Below are 18,448 nucleotides of genomic sequence, written 5' to 3' on the forward strand. Positions count from 1 at the left end.
ACCCGCTTTCCTTCTCTCTCCTCTTCTCTCTCATCCAATTCAGTAAAAATATAATATTTTAATCGTTACAGCATGCTGACTGTAACTTATTGTACTTGCTCGACAGCTCTCCATTGTTGGCACAAAAAACAAGGCATTGCATACACAATATAAGAAAGCGTAGAGCTTCCGGATCTAAACTCATCCCTACATTGCATTTAGTTCTGCGAAATAGAGATGCAATGCAGTCTTGAAAACTATGTGAACCCTTCTGTGTTGCATTTAGTTCTGCGAAACAGAGATACAATGCAGTCTTGAAAACTATGTGAACCCTTCTGGGTAGATCACTTTACAAATGTAGCATGTTCAAAGTTCTGAGTGGTGAACATCGCCCTCTTATTATACATTTCACCAAGCACCTCCGAAGAAAGATGAGGTCACTCCGAATGGTGAGCCACATAGGGCTTTCTGGTGCACTAAAGAACAATTTTCATCAACTTACACCGGAGAAACCCTCAATAAAGCCCCAAGAATTTCCACCAAAATGTACCAACTACTCCCCAAATCAAAGCATTAATCGCTGCTGCTGTAAACCCCAGCTTGAATACATCAGGAAGGTCAACATATCCAGCTGCAGTGCAAAATAACAAGAATTTGGTTAAAGCAGTCATATGAAAAATCTAACAATAAAATACATTAAAAAAAGGACTTCTTTAAACGTCTGTTTGTGTATATGGACTTGTGGTTTCTGAACGAGGCATTGGAATGGTGTTTGTGTATATGGACTTGTGGTTTCTGAACGAGGCATTGGAATGGTGTTTGTTCTATGCAACAATCTTGAAGGTGGTTTCTACATACACTCCTCATACTTAAATGAAACGTTGCCTACTTGTTTTTTCTCCTAAGGAACGGTACAAACAACCCAAAATATTAGAAAATGGTAATGTTAAGATATGTTTTTACATTAAAACACCAAACTGGACACTATCAGGTGATGACTACTCCCTCCGTTCCTAAATATTTGTCTTTTTAAAGATTTCACTATAGACTACATAGTGATGTATATAGACATAATTTAGAGTGTGGATTCATTCATTTTGCTTCGTATGTAGTCCATAGTTGAATCTCTAAAAAGAACGGAGGGAGTACTTTGGAGGCCGAGACAAAATAAATAGACGGGCATGTAACACAGCTTGTGAACATGCATAAATCTGAATCAGGTAGGTAGAAAAGTAAAATTACCTCCATAGTAAACCGCAGACTGCCCACTACTATAATGTGTTAGTGCTCCAAAGAGATTTGAATTGTACGTCAGAGCAAGTGCTGAGAGTATAGCAGGAACACCAGCTGCTAGGTGCATGGCAAGAAACGCCGAGTATAGAGCTCCAACATGTGCAGTTTGGCTTGCAAACAGATAGTGAATAAAGAAATAGGAGGCCTGAAGAACACCAAATGCTGCAGGCCAACTCAATGAGAAAGACTGAAGAACCTTTGCAACACAATTTGACATCCACGATACAATCCCGAGGTTAGTGAGCTGCCCTGCCATTCCCACTAGAATAGCAAACCAAGCTAAGGTGTCCCACGCAGACTTTTCATTCAAGCAATCATCCCAGTTCATCACTCCAAGTAGAAGAAGAATTGAAAGCCCAATCATTGCAGCAACAACACTCGACACACCAATAGCATCCCTGCAAAACAAATTGTATAACAGTTCATCATGAAGCTATATTTCGAATAATAAACAAATAACTACACATTTCTGTCTATTTATAAAAACAGGCAGAGTCTTGCACTTTTTAGCACTTTTAAGAACTTCTGTTGCTGTTTTAGTTTCCTACTTCAAACCTTGTTGTCACCATACTGCCTCCTACGAAAACATGTACTAAAATTCCATGTCATACGGAATGTGACCGCAAGTCAAGATTTTGGAAGCAATCAATCACATAATCCATGCGCAGAAGAACATAAAAGTATTCCGAACAATGAAGGCATAAGTAAAACTTACTGGATCTCAGTTTTATTTACTAATACGATAAGGGAGCCAATATTTGTTTGGGTATAAATGTCAGTTAGGTGCAACCAACGGAAATGGACAACTTCTCTAGTTGAAAATGGAATGACACATACCTTTTCTAAGACGATGGAATCCGTTTTAAACCCCATTGAACCTTATTTGAGACTGATAAGGCTCTGTACAACGCAGGTGCTTACGCTGGTGCCTCATGAAAAAAACCGGTTTAAATTAAGCGTCACCTTTGTATAGGTGCTTAGAAAGGGGGGACGGAAGCAAAGATTGGCTTCCGATGCTAGCTGCTGCTTAGGTGAAAAACTGCTCTCCTCACTTCAGGGGGCTACAACGCACACGCTGTTAAGCACCTACCTGAAGCACTTACCATTGCAAGACATAATTTATTTAGAGACGCAACCACGCTCTCTCTCTCTCTTTAAGCACTGGTGCATAAGCACCTAGCGTTGTATATGGCCTAAAGGAAACTTCAGCAGAAAATTCTAGAGGGAACAAATTTTCTGTACCATAATGATGATAGTTTGTCGCAATTGGAGACGTCATCCAGGGGTTCAGGGCCTGGCTGTTAGGGCTGTAAAAAAAAGCTTGGGCTCCTCACGTTGTTCGAGTTTTGATTCGTTCCAGGCTGGATTCGAGCTTGGCTCGAGAGCTAAACAAGCTGAGCTCAAGCCTGATGTGAAGCTCACGAACCTGGCGAGCTCAAGCTTGAACGGTTCACAAATGCTCAGTAGAACAAGCATGCTAAACATTCCAGCTCTTTCAGCAAATAACTGCAGGCCCAATGCTATCATAGCCTCGCCACTACTACTCGATATGCACAAAAGTCTGGGCACCTCACAGGCCTTCACTCCTGAGGCAAAGAAGCCTTTTGCAGCCTAGTAACCCATCGTTAATGCGAGTGCGTTGGAGCACTCCAGTTCATACCACATCGGTTGCTGATATGGAGCACAGTAGAGCTCCAGCAATAAATAAAGGCTTAGGATGTTGTCATCTTGGCCAGTATACTCTAATTTGTGCTATCTAACAGATGTGCTAGTCAAATTTGTTAAATAGAAAAACATAAAGAGATCTGGAAGCTTGTAGAGCCTTCAGCTAGTAGAGCTCAAGCTTGTGCCTAAGCTCACGAGCTGAGCTCGAGCTAACCTTTTTGCTCATGATGGAAATCAAGATCTGAAAGCAGCGCAACAAGTGCATATTCGATAGTGCCCAGCCCCTCGTCCATGTCCTAGTCTCTAAGATCAAGGACGAGGCCAAGCAATGGGCACGCGCTGGTGCCCGTGGCCTCAGGGTCATCTTGCCAACCACCTGGGATGTACATTAAATTTCTATTCATGTTCCTCCCTGAACTCGCTCTCCTAGGAGGGCTGTAACCAAACTCTATCTTTTCAATGCAATGAAACGCAAAATCTCTTGCGTTTTCTCAAAGAAAAAAATCGAGCTCGAGCCGAGCCTGGGTGTACTCACTCGAGTTCGGTTCATTTATGGACCTAATAGCCATGCTCGCCACTAGGCAGGGAAATGGAGCACCTCACGGTGGCGCTGGGCGCGTCCGTGAGCTACACGCTCCCCAGTTTACCCATGGCATCCACGGGAGTGGTGTCCGGATTGTCACCCAATATGAGCACAGGTGATGCCAATGGAAAGCATGTGTAGCGGTGACGAACGCAGCGATGGTGGTCTCACGGAAGAGGTCCATGGGGGCTGACCCACAAGCATGCAGGAGGGCATGCAGGTTGTGGAACACACTCGGAGTCGTCGACATACTCGATGAAGGCATAGCCCTTCTCTTCCCCATTGCACCATTAACGGCGAGGTGGACGGATAGGACCAGGCTGATGAGCTCACAGGCGTCACAGACCTCCGTCTCCATGGTGTCAAAGGGACGGTGACAAGGATACTGCACCAGGGTATAGTCAGCAAGGCCGAAAGTCAGCCCAAAGACCCTAGCATGGCCGGACTTGCGACTCACGTCCAGCTCCTAGATGGGATGCCTCATCATCTTCAGGGACAAGGCAACCAACCAGCTCACCCAACAAGCCAGGGTCCGGTGTGACCCAGTAGTCCCAACTGACTTGTAAACCAACCCGAGCAATGTAAACCCTAACTTGACCACATAAATAAGGCAAGTTATGGGCCTCTCGAGAGGCAAGAGATTCATCTCAAATCATTCTACATACCACTAGCCAGATCTATGGTTCCTCACCTAAACCTTCACCTCACACCTCTGCAGCCACGCAACGCCCCTTGTACAACCCTAGCTGAGATGTCTCCGATATCCGGCCGCACACTAAGCAATACATCTCAGCAGCATGAGTAGAGTGTTGCTGCTTCACGGAGAGCCCAAACCTGGGTAGATCGTTGTATCTTGTGTGTCGCCATTCCGATCTACCACTCGTACACCCCCGATAGTGACTGCGGATCAGAATGCCGACATTATGTTCTCGACGCACATGACACGGCTGCACAAGTTGGTGGCGGCAACGGCAATGATGTCCTTGATTGACAACTTCAGTCGAAGTCCCTTTCTTTAAGTGTGTCGTGCCGTAAGTTTGTTTCCCGATCTGTGCCGTGGCTTGGAGCATGAGGGGAAGAGAAACGGGGTTTAATTTGCACTAAACTACACTAAAGCTGTCATCATAGTTATTTTAAAAAAATACAGCTTCGTCAGCCTCGTGTCTAGGAGCATGAGGGGAAGACAAAGGGGTTTAATTTGCATGTGACATGTTTGCTCATAAACTACAAGTCTTGTGGCCACCTTAAAATTAAAACATTCTTAAAGATGTGTGACTAATAGTGCGTTTATCTCTTGTAAATCAATCATAAATCCGAAGTATATTGCTAGTAGGTGAACTCATTGCAAAGAAATAATTTGGTCAATAAGACATAAATCTTACCCAAATATCCAGAGTGAGACTGCAAGAATCATTGTAGCAACCATGACCCATTCATTTTTCGTCACTGGGCCCATTTTATTCAGTTTTTGAGCAGCTAATGCAGGGGCATCAGGAGTGTCCTTTATTTCTGGAGGGAATATTTTGTATAGCAAATAAGGTGTTGCTAAAAGCGAAATGATGGCAGGCAAACTTGCAACCTTGAACCATGATATCCAAGGGCTTGCAATTTTGACACCAGCCTCCTCCGCTAACTTCAAACACAGGAGATTCTGCGCAGCAGCGGTCAAAAAGAGAGCACTGGAGTTGCCAGATGCCTGTCAAGCAGCAGAAACCAACACGACACTGTTATTGGTAGTTCTAAATTCAATCTAAATGGTTAAGAAGTGAAACAGAAGGAATAAATGCGACCACACTAGAAGCAACACATCAGAAATTTTGAGAGTATATCACAGAGAAACAGCACCACAATTTCCAAACTTAGAAGGATTGTTGGTTGCCCATGGTTTACTTTGAAACTCAGATTTCTCCACGGAAACATCGAGATACTAAAGCATATCTTATACTTCCAACGTAAGACGTTACAAGAAAACATCATCCTTCCAAATGTAGTATATATTTACATAATATCACTATATTAATGATTAATCTCAGTATTTCACTATGCATAGGGTCGCACCAGATCCTCTACGCACACACCCAGAAACAGCTCCAGATCACACAAAGAGCAGCGGACATTACAAAACCACACTTCAAGACCTGCAGTCATCTACTATTTCCAGCAAACCTCATTCTCTTACCATAGAGAGGAGTAAAAGAAGAAGAAACAGACTGCTAGATGCTTCTACTCCCCTCTAGTATTTCTTTTCTTTTTTTAACCTAGCTACTGTTTTCTAAGTCTTCTAGGTATAAGTGGAATATTGTATCTTAAGTGTTGTTTTGTAGAGTGTTCTACTATAAGTAGAATTTGGGATGTGAAGGCCTAAATAGAGGTCCTCGCCTCTAACTTGCGACGAGACTATGTAGACCCACCACTTATAATAGAACTTGGTGTTCTTATCTAAGATCTTGGAGTAGATCTTGTACTCTAGGAGTTTTGGATTGAACTCCTGCTGCCATGTTGGCATATTTCGCCTATAGAGCGATACCTACCACAGCACGTTGAAGTAGTTCCTTCAACTCTAGAGTTGTACACTTTGTAGCGGCAATGTGGAGTTGCTCCTCCACAACCTTGTGCTGCTCCAGGTGGTACCAGAGCCTCGTTAATCCATACTAGTTCTTGGTTTTCTCTTTGAGAGCGAGCTGCAGCAAGCAATGGAGCAATTGGAGAAGAGGATGACTGGTGCAGAAGAACAAACCAAAGCGTTGCGTTAAGGTCATAACCGGAGATTCGATCAGCTGGTTGAGATGATAAGAAAGGGTGTTTCCCCTACTGCCAATGAAAAAGATTCATCAAAGGAAGAAGAAGATGTTCACCAGGTAATATTGGAGCAAGACTACCACAACAACGTGCAGTTCCGCGTACTTCGAGAAGGCCAAATTATGTTGAAGCTTCTGAAGGTGAAGAATATGATGCCAAATTATGTGGCCAATTTGCCTCTAGAGCGATATCTACGAAACACATTGCAGTAGTACCTTCAACACTTGTGTTGCACACTTTGTAGCAGCAAGGTGGAGTTGTCCCTCCACAACCCTGTGCTGCTTCAGTTTCCCCTCCTTTTTCTTTTTCCACATACCCAACACGCTTATACAAAAACACTAAGAGACTTTTTCGGTACCGGTACTGGTAGCGGTACTAGTTTATTAATTGATGGTATCCTCTACTCAGACGAGCTCTACAGCACAACCTTATGTATAAACATCAAATGTGATAAAACTGCATCCTTAGTGATGGACTTTTAGGTTGAATGTCCAATATAATACTCCAACATTGGTGTTGAACTACCATGTCCAATGCAAAATCAAAGCAACTTTTTGGGGCAGTCTGGAAGAATCTACTACTGACAGAACCCTAATTATCGAAAAGTATATAAGACCAAACGATAGTATTCTTCTCAGCTTTATTAAGAGGGGTCGAGCCCCTTTATATTGTTGTAAGTAAGAATATCTGCTATAAATCAGAAGGTTCTTTGTTCTCCATGTCGTATAAGCCAGAGCACCAAGAAATATTGAAGATCAAAGGCACAAAAAAGAAAGGTCAAATGGCAACCTAACGATAAAGAGATCTAAGAAAGTATGAAGCCCAGTAACCCCACTCATGCCCATCCCTCATGGAGCAAAGAAGATTGAAATAACCTTCCTCTTCTTTATGTTTATAGGGGCATTTACTTTTTTCTACAATAGACTCTTTTGCCCATGCTTTCCCTCCACACCAATTGTAGTGGTGGTCATTTGTACAAGGCCTTGAGCATATAAAAGGCACCACTTGGGTCATTTGGAACCTATCTCTCATTTGGAATAGGAGAGCTCTCACACCAAGCACGACCTTGGCTTCCTTTTGAGACGATCACTTAGGCAATCGGACGAAGTGAATTTCCCTCCGAGCCTGGGCTTGGAACCGAAACATCCCGACAAAAGCTTACCATGTGTCGAGGATTCAGCCGAGAACACAAGGCCGGGTATCATATCAGTACTCGGAGTCCACTCCTCAACAAGATTAATGACGGGGGGATAACCCCGGGGTAGGCCAAAAGCAACGACTTCTGCATTCCCTCTTGAAAAACATACGCAGGACGACCGCCTCCCCACGAGGGGTCGGTTGCTCCTGGCCGACTACGCGGTTGAGTCAGCTCGGGCAAGGCCACTCCCTGCCCGGCTCGACTGCCCCCCGCTAGCCGGCGGGTCAGCCCCAGTCACATCACGCTGACAAACCGCGTCAGGGGCATCATCACCAAAGGCATGCTACAGCGGTTCAGGTACCACTGACTTGACCGCGCGTGGTTACAGTGGAGAGGGTCGTACCACTGACCGTCGCCGACTGCGACCAGCCGAAGCGACAAAGTGACGAGCACGCCCCCGTCCACTCCATTACATGCTCCGGCGTGGCAACGGTGCAGCCGGCCATACCACTGACCAAAGCCGGCTTCACAAGACGACGCCCACAATGCGGCGCACCCCGCCGCGTAACAAGCACGCACCAATGGCGACGCCCGGCCGGTGGGCCCCAGCTCCAGACGGGACCCAGCAGCCGGCGGGCCCCCACTTGCGACAACACTTACCCAGCCAGTGGGCCCCCTGGACGGCTAGAGAGGCTGCCAGCCGGGTCCCACTCGGTATCCTTTATACCTATTGTAAGCCAGGGGGTTGGGATATAAAACCCCCTGGTACTGCCCCATGCAAGGGGTCGGCCGATCCCACACCACGCGGGAGAGGCAAAGAGAACTCCCAGCTCCTTCCTCCTCCATCATACAACTCAAGGAGCATATGGTAGCCCCATCCGGTTTATCAACCAACACAAGCAGGACTAGGGGTGTTACCTCCCACGGAGGGCCCCGAAACTGGGTACATTGAGTCTCTCGCACCGCTTGTCCCCAATCCCGTTTTCGGAGCCCGTCGGTGTTCTTACGATCCCAACCACGTTCGATTAGCCCACATGGCATCTGTCGTGAGAAAACGACGACAGCTGGTGCCCACCGTGGGGCCGTCCCCGACGCCGGCCGGCGACACGCTCCGGGCAAGGCCCCTCCCCAACTCCGCCCGTGGAGCTTTCCCTCTCGGAAGCTTCCACGGCATTGAGCCCCGGCTCCACCTGCTCTGCAGGCATCGCTGTCACTCCTCTTGACGAGTCGTGCCCTAGCCATGCCTCGCCCGACATCGACGACCTCTGCAAGCTCTTCAGCAAGCTGCGGATCGACAACGCGCCTGCGTTCGACGAGTACCCCAGCGAAGTGCTGGACTGCACCGACCCATCAACATTCACGGGAGCAGCCGTCTTGAGCGGCGCATGTGACCTTCGCATCCTCGCGGAGGTGATGGTCACTGGCTCCACCACAAGCTTCGGTAGCGCCAGGGCGCAAGCGGACCCGGCCGCCGCCGCGACTCGGGCAAGAGCTGAGGTGCGCGTGACCGCCATCGCGGCTCGCACTGGCCCCTCCGATCCTCTCCGCTCCACACTTCAGGGGCTGAGCACCCCCATCGTGCCAACGGCTAACCTAGCCATAGCCACAGCTGAGCTGGAAACGACCCGCCAGCAGCTGCTCGCGGAGGTCACCGCCCTCGCGTCTGCCAAACGTCGAATGGAGGCTACGCGACGCGAGTACAACTCCGCATACGGCCTCACCCCGGATGGCAACGAGCCCAGCCAACGCGGTGAGGTTCGTAGCCACGGACGCGTAGTCGCCAAGATCCTCGACGGCAGGATCCCCACCTACGATAATCCCGCGGCCAACATGAGGGCCGCCCAGGTGGCTTACGAGGAGTTGACCACCATGGAGGGCGAGGAACGTGTGCAGCAAGAAAAGCACATCCAAGACCTCATCGCTGCTGCCAACTCACAGCAGGCTCGCTTCGAGCCGGACTATCCCGGCACAGAGTCGCCTCACCCGGGGGACTAGGACCTGCGAACGGCCTTTGGCCTCCAGCAGGCCCAGCACTCTTCCACCTCACGCGGTTTCGGTCGGCGCACCGACGGGAGCCGTGATGGGCGCTCCCGGCGTAGAGACGAGCAATCGGCGGTCTCCAGCCGGCGCAACGACGCCCTTGAGGGGGACGGCCAGTCAGCTCACGCCCATATCCCGTCTCCAAGGCAGGAGCGGGCGCACTCGCCGGCTCCCTCTGTCCGGGCCGAGCTCACTCGCCGGCTCCGAAGCGAGAACAACAGCCGCCTCCGGATCGACGGGCTGGCCCAATCCACCCTCCTCGAGGAGGGCCCGATCGGCACGGCATGCTTCGGTCTCCGAATCCGCGAGGAGACGTTTCCCACCGACTTCACTCTTCCCCGAGACATCCGAAGTACAACGGGACGGCCAAGCCAGAGGACTGGTTGATCGACTACACCACCGCAGTCGGCATCGCCTGGGGCAACAAGCGCGTTGCGTTGCGCTACATCCCGCTCATGCTAACCGACTCGGCACAGACTTGGCTTAACAGCCTGCCGTCGAGGAAGCCTTCATTCGCAACTTCACCGGCACCTACAAGCGTCCCGGTCGTCCCCACGAGTTGGCCATGTGCGTCCAGGCGGAGCAGGAACCCCTCCTCGACTACCTCACGCGCTGGACCGAGCTGCACAACTCCTGCAAAGGAGTGCACGAGGTTCAGGCCATCCGGTACTTCATCGAGAGTTGCCGAGACGGCACCCTCCTCAAGCACAAGCTCATGTGCTCGAAGCCGGCCACTCTAGCCGAGCTCTTGGCCAAGGCGGACAAGTACGCCACGGCCGACTCCGCAATGCGGATCAAGGTCGCTGCAACCGGCAAGGCTGCCACGCCGTCGGCTGCCTCGCGGCCGGCTGCCGACAACCGGGGCAGCAGAACAACAAGCAGAAATCCAACCGGCCAGATCCCCGGTACGAGAGGAAGCAGGTCGCCATCACGGAGGAAAAGCAACCAGCTGCCCAAGCCAGCAGCCAGCGTCAGCGCGGCGGCAAGGGTGCTTGGCAGCCCAAGCTCACCTTCGAGCAGATGCTTGACGCCCCCTGCAAGATGCACTACGCACACGCTCCGGCAGTGCAGCTTCTCCCAGCGATTGGCCCGAGGTGAGGGCTTTCCGGCTCCTCCACCTCCGGCCCCTCAGGCACCGGCTCCGGTTCCTCCCAACGACGGTCGTCTCCGCGACCAATTCCCCAACCAGGACGGGGCCTACGTCGTCTTCACCAGCGAAGGCGGCGACAAGCATAGCCAGCGTCAGCGCCGGCATGAGGTGAACGCCACCGTGCCCTCGTCCCCGCAGTATATGCACTGGTCCGAGAAGCCGGTCACCTGGAGCCGGACTGACCACCCGGCAGTGATGCCAAACCCTGGCAGCTACACTCTCGTCCTCGACCTCACCATCGCCTCTAAGAGGCTCACCTGCCGGTTCTCGCGGGTGTTGGTCGACGGCGGCAACAGCATCAACATCCTCTACCGCGACACGCTGCTCAAGCTGGGGCTCAAGGAGAGAGATCTGCAGCCGACCCGGACAGTGTTCCACGGCATCGTGCCGGGGCAATCCTGCTCCCCCGTCGGGAAGATCCAACTCGACGTCCTCTTCGGCGACAAGGCTCACCTCCGCCGCCAGCCGGTGTGGTTCGAGGTGGTGGACCTCGACAGCCCCTATCACGCGCTCCTGGGTAGGCCGGCGCTCGCCAAGTTCATGGCGATCCCTCACTACGCTTACCTCAAGATGAAGATGTCCGGTCCCAAAGGCACCATCACCGTATCCGACGACTATAAGTCAATCTATTGCGCGCGCGACGGCAGCCGGCTGGCCGAGGCACTGTTGATCGCAGAGGAAAACGTCAACTCGGCCGGCTCATGGCCCAGGCCACCGAGCAAGCGGCCGTGTCGACTCCCCTGTCCCAGCCGGCCAGCGAGGCAACTTTCCAGCCTTCCAAAGACACCAAGCACGTGCCACTCGACCCGGCCAACCCCAAGCAGTGTGTCACCATATACGCCACCCTCGACCGCAAATAAGAAGGCGAGCTCGTCGATTTTATCCGTGAGAACCGAGACATCTTTGCATGGTCCCCAAAGACATGTCGGGTGTTCCGAGGAAGTTCGCCGAGCACAAGCTTCATGTGCGATCGGATGCGAAGCCAGTCAAGCAACCCCTTGTTTCTCCGAGGAGGATCAGCGTACTATAGGAGAAGAGATTGACCGGCTGCTCGCGGCAGGCTTCATCATAAAAGTTTTCCACCCGAACTGGCTGGTCAACCCAGTCCTGGTGCTGAAGAAAAGCAAAACCTGGCGTATATGTATCGACTACACCAACCTGAACAAGGCTTGTCCAAAGGATCCATTCGACCTGCCATGGATCGATTAGGTGATCGACTCCACGGCCGGCTGCGACTTGCTATCCTTCGTGGACCTATTCCGGCTACCATCATATCAAGCTCGATCCGGCTGATCAGCTGAAGACCTCCTTCATCACCCCATTCGAAGCTTACTACTATGTCACCATGTCGTTCGGCTTGAAGAACGCGAGCGCCACCTTCCAGCGTTGCATGCAGAAGTGTCTCCTACCCCAATGACAACGTTGTCAAATCCAAGAAGCACTTCAGCCTCCTCGACGACCTCGGGGAGACCTTCGCCAACCTGCGCGAGTACAAGATCCGGCTCAACTCGGAGAAGTGCGTCTTCGGTGTGCCGGCCGGTCAGCAACTCGGTTTCTTCGTGTCCGCACGCGGCATTGAAGCTAACCCGGAGAAGATCAAGGCCATCGAGCGCATGCGCAAGCCGACGCAGCTCCGCTACGTCCAGAAGTTCGTCGGTTGCCTAGCCTCGCTCAACCGGTTCGTCAGCTGGCTCGGTAAGAAGGTGCTGCCCCTCTACCAACTCATGAAGAAGACAACCAAGTTCGAGTGGACCGACCAGGCGGATGAGGCCTTCCGCGACCTCAAGCGCGCCCTCACCAGCGCGCCTGTCTTGGCCGCGCCAACCGAAAAAGAGCCCATGCTCGCGTACATCGCAGCAACCATGCGAGTAGTCAGCGTCGTTCTGGTGGTGGAACGGAGGGCAAGGCGCTGTCGGTTCAACGCCCCGTCTGCTACCTGAGCAAGGTCCTCTGCACCTCCAAGCAGAACTACCCCCACTATCAGAAGATGTGCTATGGCATATACTTCGCAGCCAAGAAGCTGAAGCAATACTTCCAGGAGCACACCATCACCGTGGTGAGCACGGCCTAGCTTTTAGAGATCATGGGCAACCGGGACGCAACCGGACGGATCCCCAAGTGGACCATCGCCATGGCCGACCACGACATCCAGTACGAACCGCACACGGCCATCAAGTCCCAGGTGGTGGTCGACTTCCTCGTCGACTGGGCCAAGGCCCAATTCATGTCGCCGTCTCCGGACTCCATGCATTGGCGCATGCACTTCGAAGGCTCCAAGATGCGAACCGGCTTCGGAGCCGGCATCGTTCTGTCATCCCCGAAAGGGGATCAGCTCAAGTATGCCCTGCAAATCCACTTCGCCGCCTCCAACAACGTGGCCGAGTACGAGGCGCTCGTCCAGGGGCTCCGGCTCGCCAAGGAGATCGGCATCCGGCGAATCCTCTGCTTCGGCGACTCGGATCTCGTGGTGCAGCAGGTCTCAGGCGAATGGTACACCAAGGACGCCAACATGGTCAGCTACCGCTTCCTCGTCCAACAGCTCACCGGCTCCTTCGAGGGATGTGTGTTCCATCACATCCCCCAAGCGGACAACGAGGCGGCGGATGCACTGGCAAAAATCGGCTTCACCCGGCAGGCGCTCCTAGCCGGCGTCTCCCTCGAGCAACTGCACAAGCCGTCAATCAAGCCGTCTCCAGAGTCAGCATCCATCTTCGTGACCACGGATCCGTCCGGTCACGCCTCGGGCTCGGGGGCTCCTTCGGCTTCGCCCACGCGCCGGCTCCGGACGGGTTCTCGACGGTCGGCTCCGGATCCGTAGCCGTCATGACAGCAGAAGACGCACCCACTTCCGTCGTGGTCCCGGGAGCTGACGACTCCGCCTCAAGGACTCCGATTGGAAGCCCGGGGGCTCCGGCTCCCCCGATTCCTCAGCTCGAGCCGGCTCCGGCTCTCGTCTCAGCCCCGGCTTGGGCTCAGCCCATCCTCGCTTACCTCATGAGTGGCGTACTTCCTTTGGACGAAGCCGAAGCCCGGCAGCTCCAACGCTGGTCCACCGCTTACGCCATCGTCAACTGCGAGCTGGTTCCTCGCAACGCAACCAGTGTCTTTCAGCGTTGCGTCGAATCGGAGAAGGGACAAGAGATCCTCAAAGACATCCACCAAGGCGAGTGCAGACAACAAGCCGCCTCGAGAACCCTAGTGGCCAAGGCCTTTCGCTATGGGTTCTACTGGCCAACGGCCTTGGAACAAGCAAAGCAGCTCGTCGACGAGTGAGAGGGCTGCCAGCGCTTCAGCACGCAGAACCACCTGCCGGCTACAGCCCTCAAGACTATCCCCCTCTCATGGCCTTCCGCCGTCTGGGGGCTCGACATGGTGGGACCATTCAAGACCGCTCAAGGCGGCATGACGCACCCCTGGTGGCCGTCGACAAGTTCACAAAGTGGATCGAAGCAAGACCCATCAAGAAGCTGGACGGCCCCACAGCTGTCCAATTCATCAAGGATATTACCGTCCGCTACGACGTCCCCCAAAGCATCATCACCTACAACGACACCAATTTTTTGCTCCAAGGAAGGCATCCGGCTCGACCTCGCATTGGTGGCCCACCCGCAGTCGAACAGTCAGGCGGAAAGAGAAAACGGCTTGATCCTAGACGGCATCAAGCCACGGCTCGTGACGCCACTGGTCTGGTAGGCCGGCTGCTGGATCGAAGAGCTGCCAGCCGTTTTGTGGAGCCTTCGCACCACGCCCAACCGGTCAACCGGTTTCACTCCGTTCTTTCTTGTGTACGGGTCCGAGGCGGTCGTCCCCACATGCATAGAGTTTGACTCGCCTCGCGTCACCTTGTACACGGAGACGGACGCAAGAGAAGCAAGAGAAGACGGCGTCAACCTGCTCGAGGAGGCGCGCGAGTTGGCTTTGAGCCGGACGGCCATCAACCAACAGAAGCTTCACCCCTACCATAGCAAGCGTATCAGGCCCCTTTCCTTCCGAGGAGGGGACATGGTACTCAGGCGAATCCAACGAACCGCCGGCCAGCACAAGCTATCCTCCCCATAGGAGGGGCCTTTCATCATCAGCAAGGCGCTGCACAACAACGCATACTATCTGATAGACGCCCAGAAGCCGCAGAAGCGCAAGAAAGACGCCTCCAACGAGGAGTCGAAGCGTCCATGGAACGCGACACTCCTTCGCGCGTTCTACTACTAAGAAAGAAAGAACCAGTGTACGTATGTATCCTCTACCCTTTTGGACTTAATGAATGAAGCGGGTGCCCCAAGCCGACGTTTGGGATATACCTTTTCTTGAGCAAGCTCCCCGGTCCGACTCCTCGAACCTGGGGGCTCGCTGTCCGGCCCGAGCTCTCTCTCTATTCGTAGCCGGTCAACCAGTGCGGGCCGAGCAAAAACCCTTACCACTCTGCCTAGCTACAGACCGGCTCTCGGTTGTCCGGCTAGCGGGACTAGGAAGGAAAAGCTTGTCGCACGCCAACGCAGTCTACGAAGGAACAGCCGGCTCGGGCTAGTCGAACCATCCGCGGTTATTTTCAACCGGCCTCTGCCGCACTCGTCCTAACTTTAAATGTTCCCGCGGCTCCAGAAATCCACGGCCACCCCCCCCCCCCCAAGGCAGATGCCTCGTCCCAGTCACAGACTGGCTCTCGGCTGTTAGGCTGGCGAGGCGGAAGACGGAAGAGGGCAAGGTTTCGGGCAGCCAAAAGCCAAAGGAACGGAAAAATGAAAACGAGTCGGCAAGCACAAATTTTTTCGAACAAACATTCGAAGCATGCATATATTACACAAAAGCATAAATGGCCCACAGCCACAAGTTCAGTACATCGCAACCCCAGTTGGTGGAACTGCGAACTAACCAAAATGCAGGAAAAGGAAAAACTCTAGTCGATGGCGGCACCGCCCTTGGCTCCGGCGTCGCCCGCGTCAGCAGAGGCGGATGCCCCATCATCGGCTCCGGCACGCCTCGCTGCAGCCGAGGTGGACGCTCTGACGCCTCCCGCGTCGGCCATCTCGCATGTGTCCTCCTTCATCGCGGGGTCGGCATATGCGTCGTCGCTGGAGTCGGTGCCCTCGAGATCCGTCTCGCCGACGCTGCCTTCAGGGTCGTTAAGGGCCAACCGGTACCACGAGGCAAACGACGCAAGGTAGCTGGCCCGCAGGAGCGGCTCGCCGTCGACCTCTTAAGGGCCAACCGGTACCACGAGGCAAACAACGCAAGGTAGCTGGCCCGCAGGAGCAGCTCGCCCTCGACCGCCGCAAGCTCTGCCTCCGTGCCGACACGCTGGGCCGCATGCAGTCAAAGTCTGAGAACCACGACTTGGCGACCCGGAGCACCATGTACGCGCCGGCTCGCACCGCCGAGGCACGCCAGTCGCCCATCCGGGCGCTCCCAGCCTCCAGCTACCTCGATAGCCGGCTCATGGAATCCGGCTCCACCGCATCCGCCGCATCCTGCGTCCCCGGGAAGAGGTCTGGGGAGGAAAGCGGGCGCGCGACGTAAGAAAGAGAAGAAGGGGGGGTAGGCCCAAATCAACACAAGGAGAACAAACCAAGACGGAGAAAACTTACTGGAGAGGAGCGTGCCACCTCATGCGCCTCCTCCTCCAGCTCACGCTCCCTGGTCGCAAACGCCTTGACCTGGATGGCGAGCTCTGCTCGCACGACTCGCGTCGCCTCGACCTCCTCCACCAGCAGGTCGTCCTTGGCCTTCAAGGCCGCGCTGTGGGCAATCTCCCACTACTCCAGCTCTGCGTAGTGGGCTGCGTCCCGCTGCTTCAGGGCTTCGCGGTGAGCCGCGTCTCGCTGCTCCAGCTCCGCGCGATGGGCCGCTTCGCGGTCCTTCTCCGCCTGGAGAAGGTCCGCGCCCTGGCGCAGCCGGACGCACTCCTCCTGCAGGGCGTCCCGTTGCTGGCCGGCTCGGGCCAGCCGGCTCCGGAGATCGGCCAACTGGCTATCCGCCTCCTTGTGTCGACCCAACAACGCGTTGTGGGCGATCACCCAACGGTCATGATAGTCCTGCAAAAGAAAAGAAAGATTTCGCTGCGAGTAAGACTCAGCCCGGCTGATTCCCAGACGGCCCGACTCTCGGGGGTTACACTCGGTGAGTGCGCTCGCGCACCCCCACTGAAAGAAAAAGAGAAACTCGCTGCAAGTAAGACTCGACCCGGTTGATTCCCAGCCGGCCCGAGTCTCGGGGGCTACACCCAGTGGGTGCGCTGGCGTGTGCCCCCGCTGAAGGAAGAAGAAAAAAAATTTAAAGAAGAGAAGACAAAGAGGCAGAAAGCTTATCCCGCCTGGGCCACCTGCGCCACATGGTTCCGACATTGGGCAAACTCCTCGATCAGCGCGGGGACCCCGCTCACTGGTGCGCCAGGGGCTCCTCCTCCAAGGTTCCCGCCGGCTGCGACCCAGGTCTTCATCGGCCGATTCCCGACGCTGGAGCCGGCTTCGGTTACAACCGAGCCGCGCGCCGACACAACCATGGTGCCGGCTCCCAAAGACGTGCCCCTGGCCGGCTCCTTCGACGAGTCAGGCTGACGGGGCTCCATGGTGGCGTCCAGCATGATCTCGGGCCCCTGCGGGGCCACCTCAGGCTCCTCCTACGCGTTGTCAGGCCCTTGCTCGAGCCCCTTGGCGGCATCCGCCGTGCTAGCGTCCGGGCGCTCCTCCTCGCCGGCCAGCGCGTCCGCCTCCCACTGTCGCGCGGGGTCGTGCGACCACTTGGACCGCTTCTCCTTGGCCGGCAGCTCCATGGTGGAGTCCTCCGGCTCCGGCTCCGCGCGGCTCCTCCTGACCGCCTCCTCCCACGGACGGTGCTCCTGCTCAATCAGCGCCCGCCGCGCCGACTCCATCTCGGCCCAGTCGGCGCGCTCCTTCTCGGAGCTCCCTCCGCCCTCCATCGTCGCCGTCCGAGTCGACTTCGCCAGGGTGCCAGGTGCTGCTTCTTCGCGCCGCCTCCGCGGCCCCGGAGGTCCACCTCGTCTCCGGCGGAGCCGCGGCCGGCTCGACGCACCCGCCTCCTCGGCACATTGGTGGCGTCCTCCTGATCCTCCGCCGTGGCTACATCGTGTGATTCTAGTGACTCAGCGTCGTCATTAGATCAACCCAGCAACACGGACTTGAGAAACTCACCAGCCGGCTCGGATCCCTCCGACTCCGCCGCGTTGTCTCCCGACGCCTCGTCCCCGGCGTGGGCCGTCACCCTCGACTCCACCTCGTTGGCGTCCTCGATCTCCTCGAGATCCGACTATGGCACGTCATCCACCGACGGGTCGTAAATCTGTAGCCGGAGAACAACTGTCGGCACAACCGGCATCCGACGTCAAACACAAGAGCGCTACAAGGACAATTAAGGAAAGAAAAACCGGCATGTCGCTTACCATCGGGGCCAGATGGTCCCGGTCGTATGGGACCTTGCCCCAGTGTCACACCCTGTGTTTTAACTCTCCTGGTTAAACTATTATAGCTCAAAAATTAGGACCAATTAAAAAATTTGTGAATGCTTGTGATGCTTGATGTGATTGTTGATTGCTTGCTTGTTTGCTTGTGTTCTGAATCACAAACTCCCACCTACCCTCTAGACTCATCTTCTTGACCCAAACCCTTGCCCAATGATCATGCCATGTATATAGGATCAGAAACTATTTTACCAAATATGATCTTGACCAAAAAGCATTTATTTGATTTAAGTTTTCACAAACCCCTGAGTTGGGATTTGTACTACAAGTCCCCAAATTAGGTAAGTTGTTTTGCCCCAATTATCTTATTTGAACCTCATTATCAAAAAG

The 18,448-nt window shown here is 54.0% G+C and overlaps 1 protein-coding gene across 1 annotated transcript in view; it reads right to left on the bottom strand.

The window, feature by feature from the left end:
- Positions 1–237: 237 nt before the first annotated feature.
- LOC123413440 (dicarboxylate transporter 2.1, chloroplastic-like) overlaps positions 238–18,448 on the bottom strand; it is a 29,199-nt gene continuing 10,988 nt past the window's right edge. Inside the window, exons 2-4 of the mRNA XM_045106373.1 lie at positions 4,903–5,216; positions 1,222–1,670; positions 238–610 (exon numbers count right to left, since the gene is read on the bottom strand). Of these exons, the coding sequence (XP_044962308.1) occupies positions 495–610; positions 1,222–1,670; positions 4,903–5,216 (879 nt within the window). The 3' untranslated portion in view covers positions 238–494. The remainder of the gene's footprint in view (positions 611–1,221; positions 1,671–4,902; positions 5,217–18,448) is intronic.

The sequence above is a fragment of the Hordeum vulgare genome, chromosome 7H, assembly GCF_904849725.1.
Source record: "Hordeum vulgare subsp. vulgare chromosome 7H, MorexV3_pseudomolecules_assembly, whole genome shotgun sequence".
Classification (NCBI taxonomy): Eukaryota; Viridiplantae; Streptophyta; class Magnoliopsida; order Poales; family Poaceae; genus Hordeum; species Hordeum vulgare.